The sequence below is a fragment of the Panthera onca genome, chromosome B3, assembly GCF_046562875.1.
Source record: "Panthera onca isolate mPanOnc1 chromosome B3, mPanOnc1 haplotype 2, whole genome shotgun sequence".
Lineage (NCBI taxonomy): Eukaryota > Metazoa > Chordata > Mammalia > Carnivora > Felidae > Panthera > Panthera onca.
Genome location: NC_138344.1, coordinates 96,984,557 through 97,002,321, shown reverse-complemented (window position 1 = coordinate 97,002,321; position 17,765 = coordinate 96,984,557). Strand labels below are relative to the sequence as shown.

General features: G+C 39.1%; 1 protein-coding gene and 1 non-coding gene across 5 annotated transcripts in view; both read left to right on the top strand.

The window, feature by feature from the left end:
• Nucleotides 1-12,989, top strand: part of POLE2 (DNA polymerase epsilon 2, accessory subunit) — a 31,568-nt gene extending 18,579 nt beyond the window's left edge. For 3 of the 4 annotated variants that reach the window (XM_081795926.1, XM_081795927.1, XM_081795925.1), the window contains exons 11-19: nt 635-807; nt 1,672-1,761; nt 1,937-1,991; nt 2,776-2,835; nt 2,923-3,000; nt 4,805-4,913; nt 6,212-6,388; nt 8,577-8,644; nt 12,870-12,989. In XM_081795926.1, coding sequence (XP_081652052.1) covers nt 635-807; nt 1,672-1,761; nt 1,937-1,991; nt 2,776-2,835; nt 2,923-3,000; nt 4,805-4,913; nt 6,212-6,388; nt 8,577-8,644; nt 12,870-12,888 — 829 coding nt within the window. In that variant the 3' untranslated portion in view covers nt 12,889-12,989. The remainder of the gene's footprint in view (nt 1-634; nt 808-1,671; nt 1,762-1,936; nt 1,992-2,775; nt 2,836-2,922; nt 3,001-4,804; nt 4,914-6,211; nt 6,389-8,576; nt 8,645-12,869) is intronic. The other variant, XM_060619769.3, reaches the window with a different exon arrangement.
• Nucleotides 9,361-9,523, top strand: LOC132670569 (U1 spliceosomal RNA). Its single transcript, XR_009606799.1, has one exon. It is a non-coding gene; the product is annotated as a U1 spliceosomal RNA (small nuclear RNA).
• Nucleotides 12,990-17,765: the final 4,776 nt, after the last annotated feature.

Below are 17,765 nucleotides of genomic sequence, written 5' to 3'. Positions count from 1 at the left end.
GCATGTTTATATCCTTTTTTTTTGACATTAATAATGGACACATACATTGCTTTGTAACATCCAAATTTTTATAATTCTGCCATGTATGTTAGTCTCTGTAGACCTCCTTAATCCCTTAGAACAAATTTCTAAACATGGAATTGTTCGGTTAAATGGTTAGTACTTATTTTGAGCACTTTTATTAGATATTGTTTAAATCAAATGTGCATTCCTCCTACTTTCAATTACATAGGAAGTTTAATGTTTGCTTTAGTCGGTTTTAAAAGACACAGAAACAGCCTATTAAGTATTTATTCACTGCTTCTGTTTTTCTTATTTTAGGGCATTTAAATAAACTTATTTGCTTTTTAAGTGCTACAAATAGTACATTTTCATGGCACTATTTGCACTGATGGGAAAATAACCTCATTAGGTAGAAAGAAACTAAATTTGTAAAATTATTAGAAAAACATCTCCAACATGGGGCTGGCTCAGTCAGTAGAGCATATGACTCTTGATCTCGAGGTTGTGGGTTTGAGCTCCATGCTGGGTGTAGAGATTACTTAAAAATAAAATCTTTAAGAAAAAGAAAGAAAGAAAAACATCTCCAACAGAATATAGGATAGAAGCTAATAATTATGTCATAATTACCTAGGGCATACTATGGAAATATTAATTTTTTTGGAGGGCCTTCTAATACATCTGTGAAGACTTCTGCAAAACTAAAACAACTAGAAGAAGAGAATAAAGATGCAATGTTTGTGTTTATATCTGACGTTTGGTTAGACCAAGGAGAAGTGTTGGGAAAACTTCACACCATGTTTTCTGGTGGGTGCCATTCTTTTCTACCCTTTTAAACTCGAACGAGGGTTCATGTCTTAAAACTAAATTGTTAAAAATGCATCTTTTTGAGTAGTCTATTTTCCTGTAAATGTTGATTCAGCAGTGAGATATTCTAAATGAGCCTATCTTAAAAAACTTAAATTTTTACATTTGAAAAATAATTGTGCATGCGTATGTGTGTTCATGAGAGCTAAGAATTAATCCTAAGTATAGCATAAGAATGGATAAGAGCTTGGGTTTGGAGTCTGACAGAACTGGGTTTATTTATTTATTTTTTAATGTTTATTTATTTATTTATTTATTTTGAGGAATGGGGGGTAGAGAATCCCAAGCAGGCTCCACGCTGTCAGTGCAGAGCCCAAGTCAGGGCTCTATATCATGAACCTGGAGATCATAATCTGAGCTGAAACCAAGAATCATATGTTCAACTGATTGAGCCACTCAGAACTGGGTTTAAATTGCAGCCTGATACCTTGGGCAGGTTACTTAATCTCTCTCTCAGTTTATAGGGATGTTGTCAGAATCAAGCTATTACAGGGCCTGGCATATAGTAAGTGTTCAATAAATGGGCAGTATTGTTACTATTGTCTAAAAATACTGGTTATTAAAATAAGGTATTATTAAACTAGTAACTTTTTGTTATTAAAAACTCATGGTTAGGGGCTCCTGGCTGGCTCAGTCAGTGGAGCATGTGACTCTTGATCTCAGGGTTTTGAGTTCAAGTCCCATGTTGGGCCCAAAGTTTACTTAGGAAACAAAACAAACAAAAGAAAAACCTCATGGTTAAAGGGTTTTTAATCTGATTTCTAGACTAGAAAAGTGATATTCATTTTATTCTCTTATTTTTAGGTTATTCACCAGCACCTCCAACCTGCTTTATTCTGTGTGGTAATTTTTCATCTGCACCATATGGAAAAAATCAAGTTCAAGCTTTGAAAGGTATTGAAGGTCTATTGAATAAATGTTTCTACATTTAGATAAATGAAATTGATAAGAAATGATCTATAATATTTTAATTTCATTTAAAAGATGTAGAGTTGTAGCTAAGCAAATATAATTTGACTTTTATGTGCATTAAATGCAAATTAAATTTAATGTCCCTTTAAAATTTTAGATTCCTTAAAAACTTTGGCAGACATAATATGTGAATATCCAAATATCCACCAAAGGTAATGATTTCTATTGCTATATTTTTAAAAGTTTTTTAAAAAACAAACAAAAAGTGAATTCTAAATTTTATATCCATGATTATTAAGAAATGAACAAAAGTTTGAGAAAATTAGTATGCTAAGAAAAAATTATCCTCACATATCATGATAATGTATGTTATACTATACTAGAGATTTATAGTGAAAAATATTGAAAAGGAAAGAGTGATACTTTCAACTATATTTTTAATTTCTTGGTGACAGTACTTTGTCTAGAGCTGTACTCTTCAATATGATGGTCACTAGCCACATGTGTCTCTTTAAATTTAAATTATTTAGAGGTTCCTGGGTGGCTCAGTCAGTTCAGTGTCCAGACTCTTGATTTCGGCTCAGGTCATGATCTCACCACTGCGAGATCGAGCCCTGCGGCTCTGCGCTGGGGTGGAGCCTGCTTAAGTTTCTCTTCCCCTCTACCCCTCCCCCACTTTCTCTCTAGCACTCTCTCTGTCTCTCAAAAAAAATTAAAGTTAAATGATTTAAAGTTAAATATAATTAAAAATTCACTCACACTAGCCACAGTTCAAGCACTCAATAACTGGACAGTGCACATGGAGACATTTCCATCACTGCAGAAAGGTCTGCTGGACAGTGGTAGTCTGGAGACTTAGTTCATTTATTAAAATGCATGAAATTTAAAAAATATTAAAAATTATTATTTAATTCAAGGCAGTAACTCGTCTTTAGACTACTGGATAGTGTTGCAATAATTTTTTTTTTTAATGAATTATATTGAATTTTGCTACAGTAGTCGATTTGTGTTTGTTCCTGGTCCAGAGGATCCTGGATTTGGTTCCATCTTACCAAGGTAAGTTGTGTTTAGATTTTTCTAACAGTTAAAAATATTTTGTCAAATTTAAAAATATATCCTACACCACGTAAATTGTTTCTATAGGCCACCACTTGCTGAAAGCATCACTGATGAATTCAGACAAAGAGTACCATTTTCAATTTTTACTACCAATCCTTGCAGGTAAATATTACCATTTTGTGTTATGCTTTTTTTCGTTTCATTTCAAAACTAACTTGCCTCTTAAACTTTGTCTCCGAACTTTGACTACTATGAGGTAAATATAAAGAGAAAATTTCTCTTTATTTTAGGTTTCTCAAAACTTTAGAAATATTTTATCACTGGGCACCTGGGTGGCTCACTCAGTTGAGCTTCTGACTTTGGCTTAGGTCATGATCTCACAGTTTGTGGGTTCGAGCCCCACATCGGGCTCTCTGCTGTCAGGGACGAGCCTGCTCGAGATTCTCTCTCCTTTTCTCTCTCTGCCCCTCCCTGACTCATGCTTTCTCTCTCAAAATAAATAAATAAACTTAAAAAAATAAAATTAAAAATATTTTATCACTATTGAATTCACTGATAATGAATTTAGAAGCTGAAAAACAGATGGAGATTTAAAAATCGATATTCTCATTACACATCCTTTAAGAAAAGCTACAATGGAAGAGTGAAACAGATTAGGTGTTACTGCACATGCCACTTACTATAGTCAGAGGTTACAGTCCTTGGTTCTCTCTTTTCTGCCTGCATTCACTCTTTTGGTGACCTTAGCTACTCCCAAAGCTCTGCCATCTGTGTATTGACAACTCCCACATTTACATCTTCAGCTCAAACCTTTCTCCCAGACTCCAGACTTATGCATCCAGATGCCTGCTCATCATCCCCCATGTATGTCTAGTAGACAGCCTCACACTGAGCTTCTCATCTACTTCCCACCCGTCAGCTCCCAACCTGTTCTGTACTCTTCCTCATCAGAGTTCATGGCACCTTAGTCCTGCCAGTCACTCGAGCCAAAACTTTTTGGGTTTCTCTCACATGTAGTGTTTCAGGAAGTCCTTCAAAAATGTGAAGGAAGACCAAAATATATGCAGAATCTGGCCACCTGTCACCGCCTCTGTGACCCTCTACCATCTGCTCTAGCCTGGATTACTGTAATAGCCTGCTCGTTGGTCTCGAGCGTCTACCCCTGCCCCTCAGTAGTCTGTTCTTAACACTGTGTTAGAGTGATCCTCTGACACATAAGCATGTCACCTCCGCCTTACAGATCCTGAAATTTGGGCGCTCCTCGTGCCATTCAGTAACAGCCCATATCCTTGCAGTGGTAGTCAGGGCCCAGCATGATCTGGCCTCCTATTCCTGCTCCTCTCTTCCTCATTTATTCCAGTCACCACAGCCTCCTCTCTGTTCCTCAGACATGCCAGCCATGCTCTGTCTCGGGGCCTCTGCTGTAGCCGCTCCCTCTGCCTGTCCTGTGTTCCTCCTTTGCCTGCAGTGTTCTTCCTCTGCATATCTGCTTGCCTCTCTCACCTCCTTCACGTCTGTGCTCAAATCAGACTCCATTATCAGCCCTACCTATTTTCATCATCCTGTTTAATCCTCCAGCCATCTAGCCCTTCTTACCTCACAAATGATCCCTGATAGCCTGTTTTTCTTTTTCCCATACACTTAGTCATCTCCTAACATCCCATATAATTATCATGTTTATTGATATTTTTTCTGACTGCCCTCCCTCCATTAGAATATAAACTGCATCAGGGCTGGGATCTTTTTGTTTTGTTCACTCATCCCTACGATAGTGCTGGACACATACGGAGAGCTCAGTAAATTACGGTCGAATGAATGGAAGGATAGAGTCCAGCTGAATTTTTGCTGTGGTAAACGATGGGTAGTGGGAATAGCTTTGTATTATAAAACATTTTGCCTTTTAAACTATCTCCTTTTTTTTTTTTTTTGCTGAGGAAGTCAAATTCAACTACTGCTTTCATTTCAGAATTCAGTACTGTACACAAGAAATTATTGTCTTCCGTGAGGACTTAGTGAATAAAATGTGCAGAAACTGTGTCCGCTTCCCTAGTAGCAATTTGGATATTCCTAATCATGTAAGTTAAGAGTCTTCTTTATTAAGCTATCATAAGTGTTGCATTATATAAAATACTGTTAAGTCACTTAATAATTTGACCTTTTATGTTTATGGTTCAAACTACTTTTGCCAGTAAGTTAATTTTTGTTACTAAGTCAGTGTTTCTCAACTTTCTCACTGAAGTATCCCCTAATGGGCAGAGGGAAGCCTAGAATGAACCAGAAATTTCTTTGAGTCTTCCTGCTTTACCTTAAAACTCCTAAATCTCACGTTGTACTTCAAAATATATATGTATTTATTTTAAAAAGTATTTCCCTCGGGGCACCTGGGTGTCTCAGTTGGTTAAGCGTCCGACTTCGGCTCAGGCCGTGATCTCACGGTTCATGAGTTCAAGCCCCACGTCGGGCTCTGTGCTGACAGCTTGGAGCCTGGAGCCTGTGTCTCCTCTCTCTGACCCTGCCCCACTCCTTCTCTGTCTCTTAAAAATAAAATAAACATTAAAAAAAATACTTTTTTTAATGTTTACCTCATCACGTTCATTATTTTATATGATCTGTCCACATCGGGAGGGTATGTAATGTTTATCTTGTAGCTTCAGTGTTCCCTGAAGTGGTACATGGATCCCCATGTACCATTTTGGGAAATGTGGAGGTACATCTTACAGAGCATTTTTAGTATTTATTTTATAATATTTTTTTTTTTTTCAACGTTTTTTTTTTTTTTTTATTTTTTTTTATTTTTGGGACAGAGAGAGACAGAGCATGAACGGGGGAGGGGCAGAGAGAGAGGGAGACACAGGATCGGAAACAGGCTCCAGGCTCCGAGCCATCAGCCCAGAGCCTGACGCGGGGCTCGAACTCATGGACCGCGAGATCGTGACCTGGCTGAAGTCGGACGCTTAACCGACTGCGCCACCCAGGCGCCCCAGTATTTATTTTATAATATTTAAAGTTTATGTAGGCTATGTATCTATTCTTGGCATTACTCAAGCTGTGGAATTATTTTTAGGTGCACATAATTAATAACTGAGTTTATTATACAGTTACAAGTACAACTGTTCCAGTGTGACTACTTTGGGGGAGTAGCTTTTATGGTAAGTGGTGTTAAATGAAAACTTACAGATTTTTTCCTAAAATACAGGATAGCTTATTTCATTTCCTATCAGTGTTTCTCAAAGTTCTGTGATTTAAACTTCTCCTAATTGTTTCTCAAATTTTCTAAGTCCTTCTGGTAATTGAGATTTAATGTAAAGTTACTTGTTAGCAATTTTAACTTTTACAAATGAGCTGAAGTTTGTTTTATATCATTCTTTTGTAGTTTGTAAAGACGATCTTATCCCAAGGACACCTGACCCCTCTCCCCCTCTATGTCTGCCCAGTGTACTGGGCATATGACTATGCTCTGAGAGTGTACCCTGTGCCGGATCTCCTGGTCATTGCAGACAAATACGATCCTTTCACTGTGACCAATACAGAATGCCTCTGTATGAACCCGGTAAGAACGTCATCAACCTTATATGGGCATAGTTTGTCAAGACTGGAGTGTTATTTCTTTAAATTTAAAAATTTAGTAAAATCACTGTTAGGAGTAAAAATATGCTATTAAGGAAACATTGAATTAATGTGGTACACACAGAAAGTTCTTCAACTTTCAGGATAGCATGTGGCTGTAAAGTAATGTAACTTAAAAAAAAGAATACACCAAAGCTTATAAATCCAAATGAGTATTTTTCCCCTTCAAGGTAACTTACCTTAGGATTCCTTTCTGGGAATTGCTTTCAGAGCCTGTATCTCATTCTCTTTAAATATTTTAATGTCCTTTGTGGATGATTTTGACTTTTGGAAATTTGTGCAAGTCCCAGAAACCTAAGCTGGATGAATGTGGGAATTCTTACTCGGACACAATTTCTACAGAAGTAGAATTGCCTTTTCATATTTGGGGAATTACTGCATAAACATTGTTGATGTGATACAAACTATCTTCAGTAGTGATTTTTACTTTGTATTCTTCATTGATTCTTATGAATGTTAGACCTATTTTAATACTTTTTTGTTTTGTCTAGGCCATTTCTAGAAACATCATGACTTACTATTGGTTACTGCTTTCCTCAACACTCATTTATTTTGTCCAGCTTCCTCTAAGACAGGGTTTGTTTTTTTTTAAATTTTTTTTTCAACGTTTTTTATTTATTGTTGGGACAGAGAGAGACAGAGCATGAACGGGGGAGGGGCAGAGAGAGAGGGAGACACAGAATCGGAAACAGGCTCCAGGCTCCGAGCCATCAGCCCAGAGCCTGACGCGGGGCTCGAACTCACGGACCGCGAGATCGTGACCTGGCTGAAGTCGGACGCTTAACCGACTGCGCCGCCCAGGCGCCCCAAAGACAGGGTTTCTTAACCATGCAACTGTTGACATTTTGAACCAAAGAATTTTTTGTTGGGGAGCACTGTCCTGTGCGTCAGAAGGGTACTTAGCAGCATCCTTGACCTCTCCCCACTAGATGCCAGTAGCAGCCCCCAGTTATTAACAGTGGGAAATGCCTCAGGATATTTGCCAAATGTCCCCTTGGGGGGACACAATTTTCTGTGGTTGAGAACTGCTCTGAGGAGGGGCACAGTCAACAATTTGGTTTCACTGTTTGAAATTTGTGGCCTGATTTTTTTAGAACCTTTATTCACTTTTCCAATATTCTTTCACAATGAGGCTATTTCTTATTTAAATTTTACTCTTTGGGTGTTCTCATAGTTAATGCTTTATTTGATAACACCTTATTTCTGAATTTTTCCACTTTCTCATCCGGTAGGCCAGTAAACAGCCCTCTCTACATCATTCTGTCCTTTTTTACCTTACTTATACCTTTTGGGCAAGCCCCAAACTTGCCTTTGACATTGCTCCATCCCTTCTTGACACTTCCACTAACAAATGCCTGCAACAGGCCAGACATTGAGTTGGTGCCAGGCACACAGAGACTGAAACAAAAAGACCATCTCTGCCCTAGAGTTTAGTAGTGGACGCATTGTGGGATTACTGCTCAGTTGCTTTGGGGGCACCTGAGAGGGGCGTCAACCTAGATTTTTCACTGGAGGGAGAGAGGGGCAGGAAAACTTTCTTCAACATGATGTTTGCGTGTCTTATATGTGTATGTAGCATTGCACAGTACAGCATTTCTTACACTAGGTAGAGCCACCCTAAGCATTTCCAGATACATGTTAGTAGAAGACAGTCTAGCCAACTTGAAAGACTTTTGCTTCAGGTGGAGCCATTTTATAATAATATCTTATCTCAGCAAAGATCGGGGGGAAAAAACATCTGTCTCATTACTTTATAGTCACATCTTACAACTTTCTTTTTAAGTCATGAGCAAGGAGTTTGATTTTAAAAGTAGGAATTCGGGGCGCCTGGGTGGCTCAGTTGGTTAAGCGGCCGACTTCGGCTCAGGTCACGATCTCACGGTCCGTGAGTTCGAGCCCCGCGTCGGGCTCTGTGCTGACAGCTCAGAGCCTGGAGCCTGTTTCAAATTCTGTGTCTCCCTCTCTCTGACCCTCCCCCATTCATGCTCTGTCTCTCTCTCTCTCAAAAATAAATAAATGTTAAAAAAAATTTAAAAAAATAAAAAAATAAAAGTAGGAATTCTTTTTAGAACAGTTGAGTGTTCACTTACAGGCATTTTTTTCTCCCAAAGGGATCTTTTCCAAGAAGTGGATTTTCATTCAAAGTTTTTTATCCATCCAGTAAGATAGTAGAAGACAGGTAAGTGTACCCCCAGAAACAGCAAGAAGGAGGTGTCTTTTAGCAGTGTAGTGCTAAAAATCACAAGTCCTGTAGGTGTGCTGAGGTTTTTAAAAATATCTGTAATTGTCTTTTGGAATATTCTAGGCTGAATTTCTGGTCATGCTGTGGGACATAGAATTGTATGTACTTGATGGCACATTTGTGATAAAACAGATTAAGAACGGTTTTCTGAGGAATATCTCAGAACAGCTCTGGAGCTGGGTTAGTTCTTTTATAGGCTGACTTCTGATGACATCATTATTCAGAGAGGTCAGCCCCACCCTCCACATGGTTGATTCTCAAAACCTAGGTAATCTGCCTTAAATTGGCAGCAAACAAGTGTGGGGGGGCGGGGACTGGATGTGTGTGTGGTGATGGTGAGGGGTTGGGATTGGGAGGCTGTCTTGGGAAAAAAGAATAATAACCTGGGAAGGCAGTGGTTTTCAAAGGGTGATCTATAGACCACTCTCATCCAAATCTTCTGGGATCCTTGTTAAAAATGTTGTTTCTGGGGTGTGGAGCATAGGTGGCCCAGTTGGTTTAAGTGACCAATTCTTGATTTCAGCTCAGGTCATGATCTGAGGGTTCGGGGGTTTGAGCCCTGCATTGGGCTCTGTGCTGACGGCGCACGGCCTGATTGGGATCCTCTGTCTCCCAAAATAAATTAACATTTAAAAACAAAACAAAAAAGTTTCTTACTTACCCTGGCCCAGGAGATACCATGGTCATGAAAGTGGTTTTCCCAGGGCAAGGCTTATCCATTGCACTCCGGATGTGCCAATCCCTGCGATGTCCCTGAATGTGGGAAGCCCGGCTGCATAATTTGTGGCAGTGGGGAACTGCTTTTGTGTTCCCCGCTGGAGGTGGGAACTTAATCCAGGATTAAGCTGGAACTTAATCCTGTTAAGTTCCAGGATTCTGCTCCAGACCTATCAGATGTCTCTAGAGCCCAAGAATATGCATTTTTGACCCTATTTCTCTTGGCTTCGGGCATCCTAACATGCGATTTCTCGGTTAATCATATTTTGAAAATGCTCCCACATTCAGATAAGAACAAGTGAGCAAGTAACTGCCTTCTGGGTTCTCGTCAGAGAATATAATCTTGAACACACAGCCCAGTTGTCTTTCATTTTTAGTGGGCAATTAACGTATTTACTCAAATAAAAACAAACATGAGTACATGATAAAGATTTCGATGTTTAAAAGTATAAAATTGGAAAGGAAAAATACATATGCTTCCTAACCCTGAAACCGTGATTAACAGTTTCTTACATATTTCTTGAAAAAAAAAAATGCATTGTTCTTGCTGCTCAATAACTCATGGAGGATTTAAGTCCATTCACTTTGAGATACTGTAAATTTTATTCTCGGATTCACTCACTTGACACATATTTGACTCTTACGGCATTCCAGACACTACTTAATTTGTGGAATGAATACAGCCAGACAGATATTCATTAAGGTCGCAGATATTCTAGTCTATTCTATAAGCCCAACAAATGTTTGACTCTACCTAGCCCACACTGAATCCTAAACTGCACCCCCCCACCTGATTTGGAATGCCCTTAGGTAAGAGGAAGCACCTGTCTCCAGTCTCATGGCTCCCTATTGTCACACCTGGATGCCCCTGAGGGAATCTGATTTTGTGATCCCAGGATTAAGTCACCTCTGAGGGGTGTCTGCCAGGAGCATATTTTGTCCACCTTCAGGATGACTTTTACTGAACTGCGATTTGATATGAAACACTCTGCTGTGAAAACCAGTACCGGGAACTTTCAGTAGGTCTCAGGACAAGAGAATTCTGTGTCTGTCCCAAGCAACTGTTTATCTTAGGGGAGACTGTGTATCTTCTGAGAAGCTCCCTTTGCTTTAGCTGCTAGGAAGTACAACCAGATGTGTAGCCCACTTTGATAGCAGCAGAGGAATTACTAGCATAAATTTTGGGTGCAGCTCTGGCTTCATCTTCTCTCCCCTGTATTTTGCCCTTGAATTTCCTCATTTACTTTTATCTTTTTATGACATCTCTGCAAGCCATTTTATACTCTTTTCTTAAAAAATGAGTCAGGATACAAGTAAGTAAATCACAACAGGAAATGAACTGATGTATTAATTATGATGGCAAAGACTTCAGCTGTTTCTGGTAACGTTGCCCGATTGACATGCAGAATTGTTTGCGTTCTAAGCACTTTTTGCAGAACTCTTTGACAGTTCCTGACATTACTGTGTTAGAAGTCATGTGTGTACCCGTCTTCCTTAAAAGCTTCTAGCATAGCCTTTGACTTGCAGTTGACGCTCACTGTTGGTTGAGTTGAAATAGTTGGCTCCTTTATCTTCTATGGACTCAGCTGCTGAAAAGTTTTGACATGATTTCCAAACTATAATTTAGTAGTAATAATTGAAGGAATCTTTTCAGTGCTGGCTCAAACAGGTTGATGTACATTTATTTTCAAGAGAACAGAAGACAATTTGAAGATACAGTGGAATAATTTGGTCTTCCTGCTATTTAGTTTCTCCTAAGAAGAAATCGCTTAGTAGATTATTTGTGAAATCATACTGTAGACTTAATCACAGAAACTGTAGTCAAAGTAGATAAGGTTGGGGCGCCTGGGTGATGCAGTCGGTTAAGCGTCCGACTTCAGCTCAGGTCACGATCTCGCGGTCCGTGAGTTCGAGCCCCGCGTCGGGCTCTGGGCTGATGGCTCAGAGCCTGGAGCCTGCTCCCGATTCTGTGTCTCCCTCTCTCTCTGCCCCTCCCCTGTTCATGCTCTGTCTCTCTCTGTCTCAAAAATAAATAAACGTTAAGAAAATAAAAAATTAAAAAAAAACAACAAAGTAGATAAGGTTAACCCTGTTTCTGTATGTACTCTCAAATACAGTTGTTTATTTTAAAACACAGTATTGGTGATGTAGTGGAGAAATAAATACCCATTTTCACACATAGTTGGCCAGAATAAAAAGTGGTAAAAACTTTTATGGAAGGGAATTTGACAGGATTTCTTTTTTTTTTTTTTTTTTTTAATTTTTATTTTTGGGACAGAGAGACACAGAGCATGAATGGGGGAGGGGCAGAGAGAGAGGGAGACACAGAATCGGAAACAGGCTCCAGGCTCCGAGCCATCAGCCCAGAGCCTGACGCGGGGCTCGAACTCACGGACCGCGAGATCGTGACCTGGCTGAAGTCGGACGCTTAACCGACTGCGCCACCCAGGCGCCCCATTGACAGGATTTCTTAACACTTAGACTATATATACCAGCGATTCCATTTTTAGGAATTTATCCTCCAGGTATACTTAGGTTTATGTTTAAAAGTAGGTACTGGTGGGGTGCCTGGGTGGCTCAGTCAGTTAAGCGTCTGACTTTAGCTCAGGTCATGATCTCACCGTTCGTGAGTTCGAGCCTCACATCAGGCTTTGAGCCTGGAGGCTGCTTCAGATTCTGTGTCTCCCTCTCTCTCCTCCCCTCCCCTGCTCATGCTGTCTCTCTCTCTCAAAAATAAACATTAAGGGGCGCCTGGGTGGCTCAGTTGGTTGGGCGTCCGACTTCGGCTCAGGTCATGATCTCGCGGTCCATGAGTTCGAGCCCCGCATCGGGCTCTGGGCTGACAGCTCAGAGCCTGGAGCCTGTTTCGGATTCTGTGTCTCCCTCTCTCTCTGACCCTCCCCTGCTCATGCTCTGTCTCTCTCTGTCTCAAAAATAAATAAATGTTTAAAAAAAAATTAAAAAAATAAAAATTAAAAAAAATAAAATAAAAGTAGGTACTGGCACTTTACTGTAGGTTTTGTAATAGCAAAACTAACAGTGTAAACGTGTATCCATTTAAATGTGCGTGCTTCTTCAGAACTTTTTGAATTTAAATTCCAAAGCCTTAAAGGAAGGGATTAGGTTAAAAATTATAAATATACTTGTTACTAATTGAAAAAAAGGTGCAGAATAGTGCTTATTGTATTCTACCACTTAAGTGTTTTTAAAGCATATACCCTCACAATACATGCTTACATATAATTACATTATCTTTATAAGGACAAATAATTGCTTCTGGGAGCAGAGACGGAGTGTGAGACTGATTTTTCACTGTGTCCCCTTCTAAATATGGAACAATGTTCATGTAATGACCTATTTTTAAAATGAACTACAATTAAATATTAAGAAATATATAATAAATTAGGTTTCCAAACTATTTAATTTTATGAATTTCTATTTTCAGCAAACTTCAAGGTTTCTGAGATTCTAAGACCATCTAAAGACAGAAAATTCATCAGTTTCTGCTTAATTTTGTATCTATGTAATTTTGATAAGTTACAATAAAATTATGATAAACTCAGAATGTTCTTAAATTTGTATTTTATGGAATTTTGTTATTAAGTTATAATAAACATGGTACACTTTACAAGATTTTATAGCAAAAATATTTTCTGCATAGTCTTAAGAAACATGTGAAAGTATGTATGAAGATATAATCTGATTATACATTTATGGTTAAAAACTGAAGTTTTGGGGCACCTGGGTGGCCCAGTTGGTTGAGCGTCTGACTTCGGCTCAGGTCATGATCTCACAGTTCCTGAGTTCAGGCCCCGCTTTGGGCTCTGTGCTGAAAGCTTGGAGACTGCTTCAGATTCTGTGTCTCCCTCTCTCTCTCGAAAATAAACATTAAAAAAAATTTTTTTTAAAGGTTTAATTATTTATTGTCTAGCCATATACCAATATTCATTTTAAGAAAAGTACAAATATTTATAAAATTTTCTGAACCCTTGTTTTAGTCTAACTTGGGTTTTTATCACCATAAGAGTCCTAATGGTATATTCAGCAATTTTCAAACTGTTTAAATTTCAAGTCACAGAATTTATTCTAATAGTGAAAACCTTTGTGTCAGGATATTACTATGATAATTTCATAATTATCTTCTGGCACTGGAAATTTAAAAACACATAGTCCCCCTAGATTTTACATTTAGAAGACACAGTGTTTATTTCAATACCATCCCCTCACTTACCTTTTAGTTTATGGCATTGCAATAATAGCCTAGAAATGAATCTGAATGACAGGAAGTTGCTAGAGGTACAAAGAATTTCTCAAATGTAAGAGTATCTTAATATTACAAACAGCCTGGAATGGAAGACATTTCTTTGAAAGAAAATTAGCTTTTGGGAGAATAGAGACTGATAAAAAATAAAAATGACATACTGAAAGGAAAATTCCTCAAGGAAATTTAATCTGAACATAGTGATAAGTGAATTAGTAGTTAAGAGTGAAGTGGCAACTTAAGAAGTGGTTTGAAGATGGAAAATTTGGGGAGAGTATTAGTAGAGGCCTGATGTTAGAAGAGCAAGATTTAGCTTTAATTTCAAGAATAACCTAAAGAGGGGTGCCTAGGTGGCTCAGTCAGTTAACTGTCCAACTTCGGCTCAGGTCATGATCCCATGGCCCTTGAGTTCCAGCCCGGCATCGGGCTCCTCGCTGTCAGCACAGAGCTCTCTTCAGATCCCCTGTCTCCCTCTCTGCCCCTCCCCTGCCCACACTCTATTTCTCAAAAAATAAACATTAAAAAAAAAAAAAAAAAAAGAATAACCTAGAAAAAGTTAAAGAAGAAATCAAGGCATAAGGTCAAATGCTATATATATATTGCTTGGAAAATGTACAATTTGGGCCTTAAAAGTGGTAGCGAAATAAACACTGTAAGGTTGTTGGTCCAGTTATGAGAACGAGAGCTACCTATGAAAGATGATGGGTCGAAAGTTATAAATGGAAATTGATACAATGTGTTCCCTCATTCATTAACTCCTTCATTTAACAAATAATTGTTTCTATAAAATGAACTTTTTGAGATTTTTACATTTTATTTTTTTTTTTAATGTATGAAATTTATTGTCAAATTGGTTTCCATACAACACCCAGTGCTCATCCCAAAAGGTGCCCTCCTCAATACGAGATTTTTACATTTAATGGCTAGAAAGACAGGGTGCATTTAGGAGTTAGCAAGGTGAAGTGAAATGAAGCAGGGTAGTTAACTATGAGCAGAGAAGTTGCCAAAACCAGGCAACAAGATAGTAACTAGAACTGGGTGGGAATCAGTGTTGTCCAGAAAGGTAAAGCAGAAGTCTGAAAGATGGAGCAGTAGAGGAGGAGCACTCAGAGGGTATCCTGGGCTGCTTTGGGAAAAATCAGAGGGTTGTTGTGCTCCCCAACTTGGTACTTACTCAGCTGGAGCATGGCCCACCTCACTGCAGAAATCTGGGTATGAGGCCCTGTCATAGGAAGGTGTGCCTTCGAGCAGGGGCCAGGTAGTTCACAAGACAGGAGTGGGTAAGATTTCTCTTCTATGAGAAAAGCGAACACTTGGTCTCGGGTGGGGAATCCACAGGAAGTGCAGACTGGAGCACGCAGGCCCACCTAAGGGCAGCACCTGCTGTTGTTCTGCCATCAGCCAGTCATGGCCACACAGGAAGCCTAGCCCAGTCTGCCATTTTGGAGAAATCCGTACTGTCAGGAAAAGCATCCCGTGTTTATTCAAGCACAGGTGACTAATTGAAATCACCAAAGTTTGCACCAAAGACGACATGATTACAGACTGGCTTATGCCCATGAATTGCTTTCTCTGCCTTACAAGCACAGAAATTGTAATCTTGTGTTCTATAAAATACACCTATTAAGATGAGTTGGGTCCCAATCATTCAATCACTAAAATCTATTGTGGAATCTGCTGTGTTTTCGTAGAGTGAGGGGGCCACAGGCAGGGTAAAATTAAAATGGAATGTTTCAGTTCTGACCCTGTGCACATTCGTGTGTTTTCCATGTAGCGTAGGCCCCCTCCTACCATATTCAACTAGTAAAGCTCCATTTTTATTGTTCTTATACTTTGGGCTTTATTTTTAGACAAGCCTGAATAAAAAAGGTGGTTGGGCTTGGAAAGGGGTAGGAAACTGCCACTCTAATTCTTTAATACATTGTTAAATGTTTACCATGCTAGACACTAAGCTAAGTGCTTACTGTGCTATTTAGGCTCCGTTAGGTCACCATTACCTTTAATTTGTAAGTGAACAGACAGGAACAGCGAGATTAAATAAGTTGCGAAGGTCACACAGCTGGTAAAGGTCAGAGACAAGTTCACTCCATAGTGTATTGTTTCCCTTCTACTCCCTTACTAAACAGTAATTTTTACTCCACACTTCAGAAGTTATACAAGATCATGTATCTAGAGCTGTGTTTTAAATTGAAGGTTGAGCTCATCAGTGGGTTAAAATAAATAGGTCACAGCAGAATAGAAAATTATAAGGTGTTAAGTATTGTTGCATGATACTATTGTTTCAATCATGTGCCAGTCAGGAGTTGGCATGTTGTCAGAGCTGTCTCACTTGCTTTAGTGGATATCAGGCCAACACCCTACTCCTCCCAAAAGGACAATCACTAGCCTGATTTCTAGCAGGAAGATTTATCTTGCCAAGCTTTGCCTATTGTACAACGGGATCATATGATATGTATTATTTTGCATCTGGTTTCTTTCACACAACCTTGTTAATAACATTTATCCACATTATTCATTCATGTCCATTGTGTGGATATACACATTTTATTTGTCCATTCTAGTACTGATGAGAATTTGGGTAGTTTCTACTGTTTGTCTATTACGAATATTGCTATTATAAATATGCACATTCTAGTGTATGTCTTTTGATAGAGATATGTTTCTGTTGGATATATACATGGAAGTAGAACTTCCTAGTCATAAGATATACATTACAGTCAACAGAAATTTTCCAAAGTGATTAATCCAAAAGATACTTCCAGCATACTAGAGTGTCAGTTGCTTCACATCCTTGGAGCACAATGATTTTGTTGTGTTCCAGTGCCTAAGCCATCTAAGCAGTAGGTGCAGCAACTGTGCAATAAATATCTGTTCAAAGAATGAATCTGAACTTACATGGCATTTAAAGCTGTGGCCTTGATTAAGATCATCTGTGAAGAGGGACACTTGGATGGCTGTCAGTTAAGTGACCAACTCCTGGTATCAGTTTAGGTCATGATCTCACAGTTCACGAGTTTGAGCCCTGCATCGGGATCCACGCTGACAGTGCAGAGCCTGATTGGGATTCTCTCTCTTTCTGCCGCTCTCTGGCCCATTTCCTCTCAAAAAAAAAAAAAAAAAAAAAAAAAAAATCATCTGGAAAGAAATGCAATTTTTTTTAATGTTTATTTATTTTTGAGGGGGGGCGGGGAGATCATGAGCCAGGGAGAGGCAGAGAGAATCCCAAGCAGGCTCCATGCTGTCAGTGCAGAGCCTGACACGGAGATCAATCTCATGAACTGGGAGACAATGACCTGAGCCAAGACCAAGGGTCGGACACTTAACTGACTGAGCCATCCAGGTGTCCCCTAAAAATTCAGTTAGATAACAGGGCTGATGAACAAACTTTGGGTGACTCCTACAGTTAGAGACCCGGCAGGAGAGAATAAGCAGAGGAGGAAAATGGGAGAGCATGAAGTTCTTCAAGAGTAAAGTAGGTTTCAAGGAGGGGGCAGTCAACTGTTTTTGAATGCTGCCAAGAGATTGTAAGATGGGGGCAGAGACTGGGAAAGGAGTTAGATTTTTGGTCATTTCAAACCTGAGGGACTTAAGCATTAAATCATTCACACTGAGACTTCATATAGATAACTGGATATAGGAGTCCGGTGTTTAGAACCTGATATATAAGGCTGGTATTTGTGAGTGTAAATATATTGTGAAGGAGAGAATGTAAATGGAGAAGAGACAGGGTTCCAGCCCAGAGGCATTTCTACTGCAAAGCGGAACAGAGGCAAACATTTACAAAACATGATACAGAGTCAAGTGTCTCACGAGGTAGGAGAGAGACCTGGAAAGTGTGTTGCCACTGAGGTAATGCCAACATTAACTGTGTTAAATGTTGAGGACAGTTTCAACAAAATGAGAACAGAAACTAACAATCACTGGATTTAATAACTACCAATTAATAACTACCTTAGTCAGTAAATATTCTTCTAAAACATCACTTTGAATGACTGCACAGAATCCCATTGTATGGCAGTAGCTAAATCCGCTCACCCAGTCTCATTGTTGGAATTCTTAGATTGTTCCCAAACCTTGAGA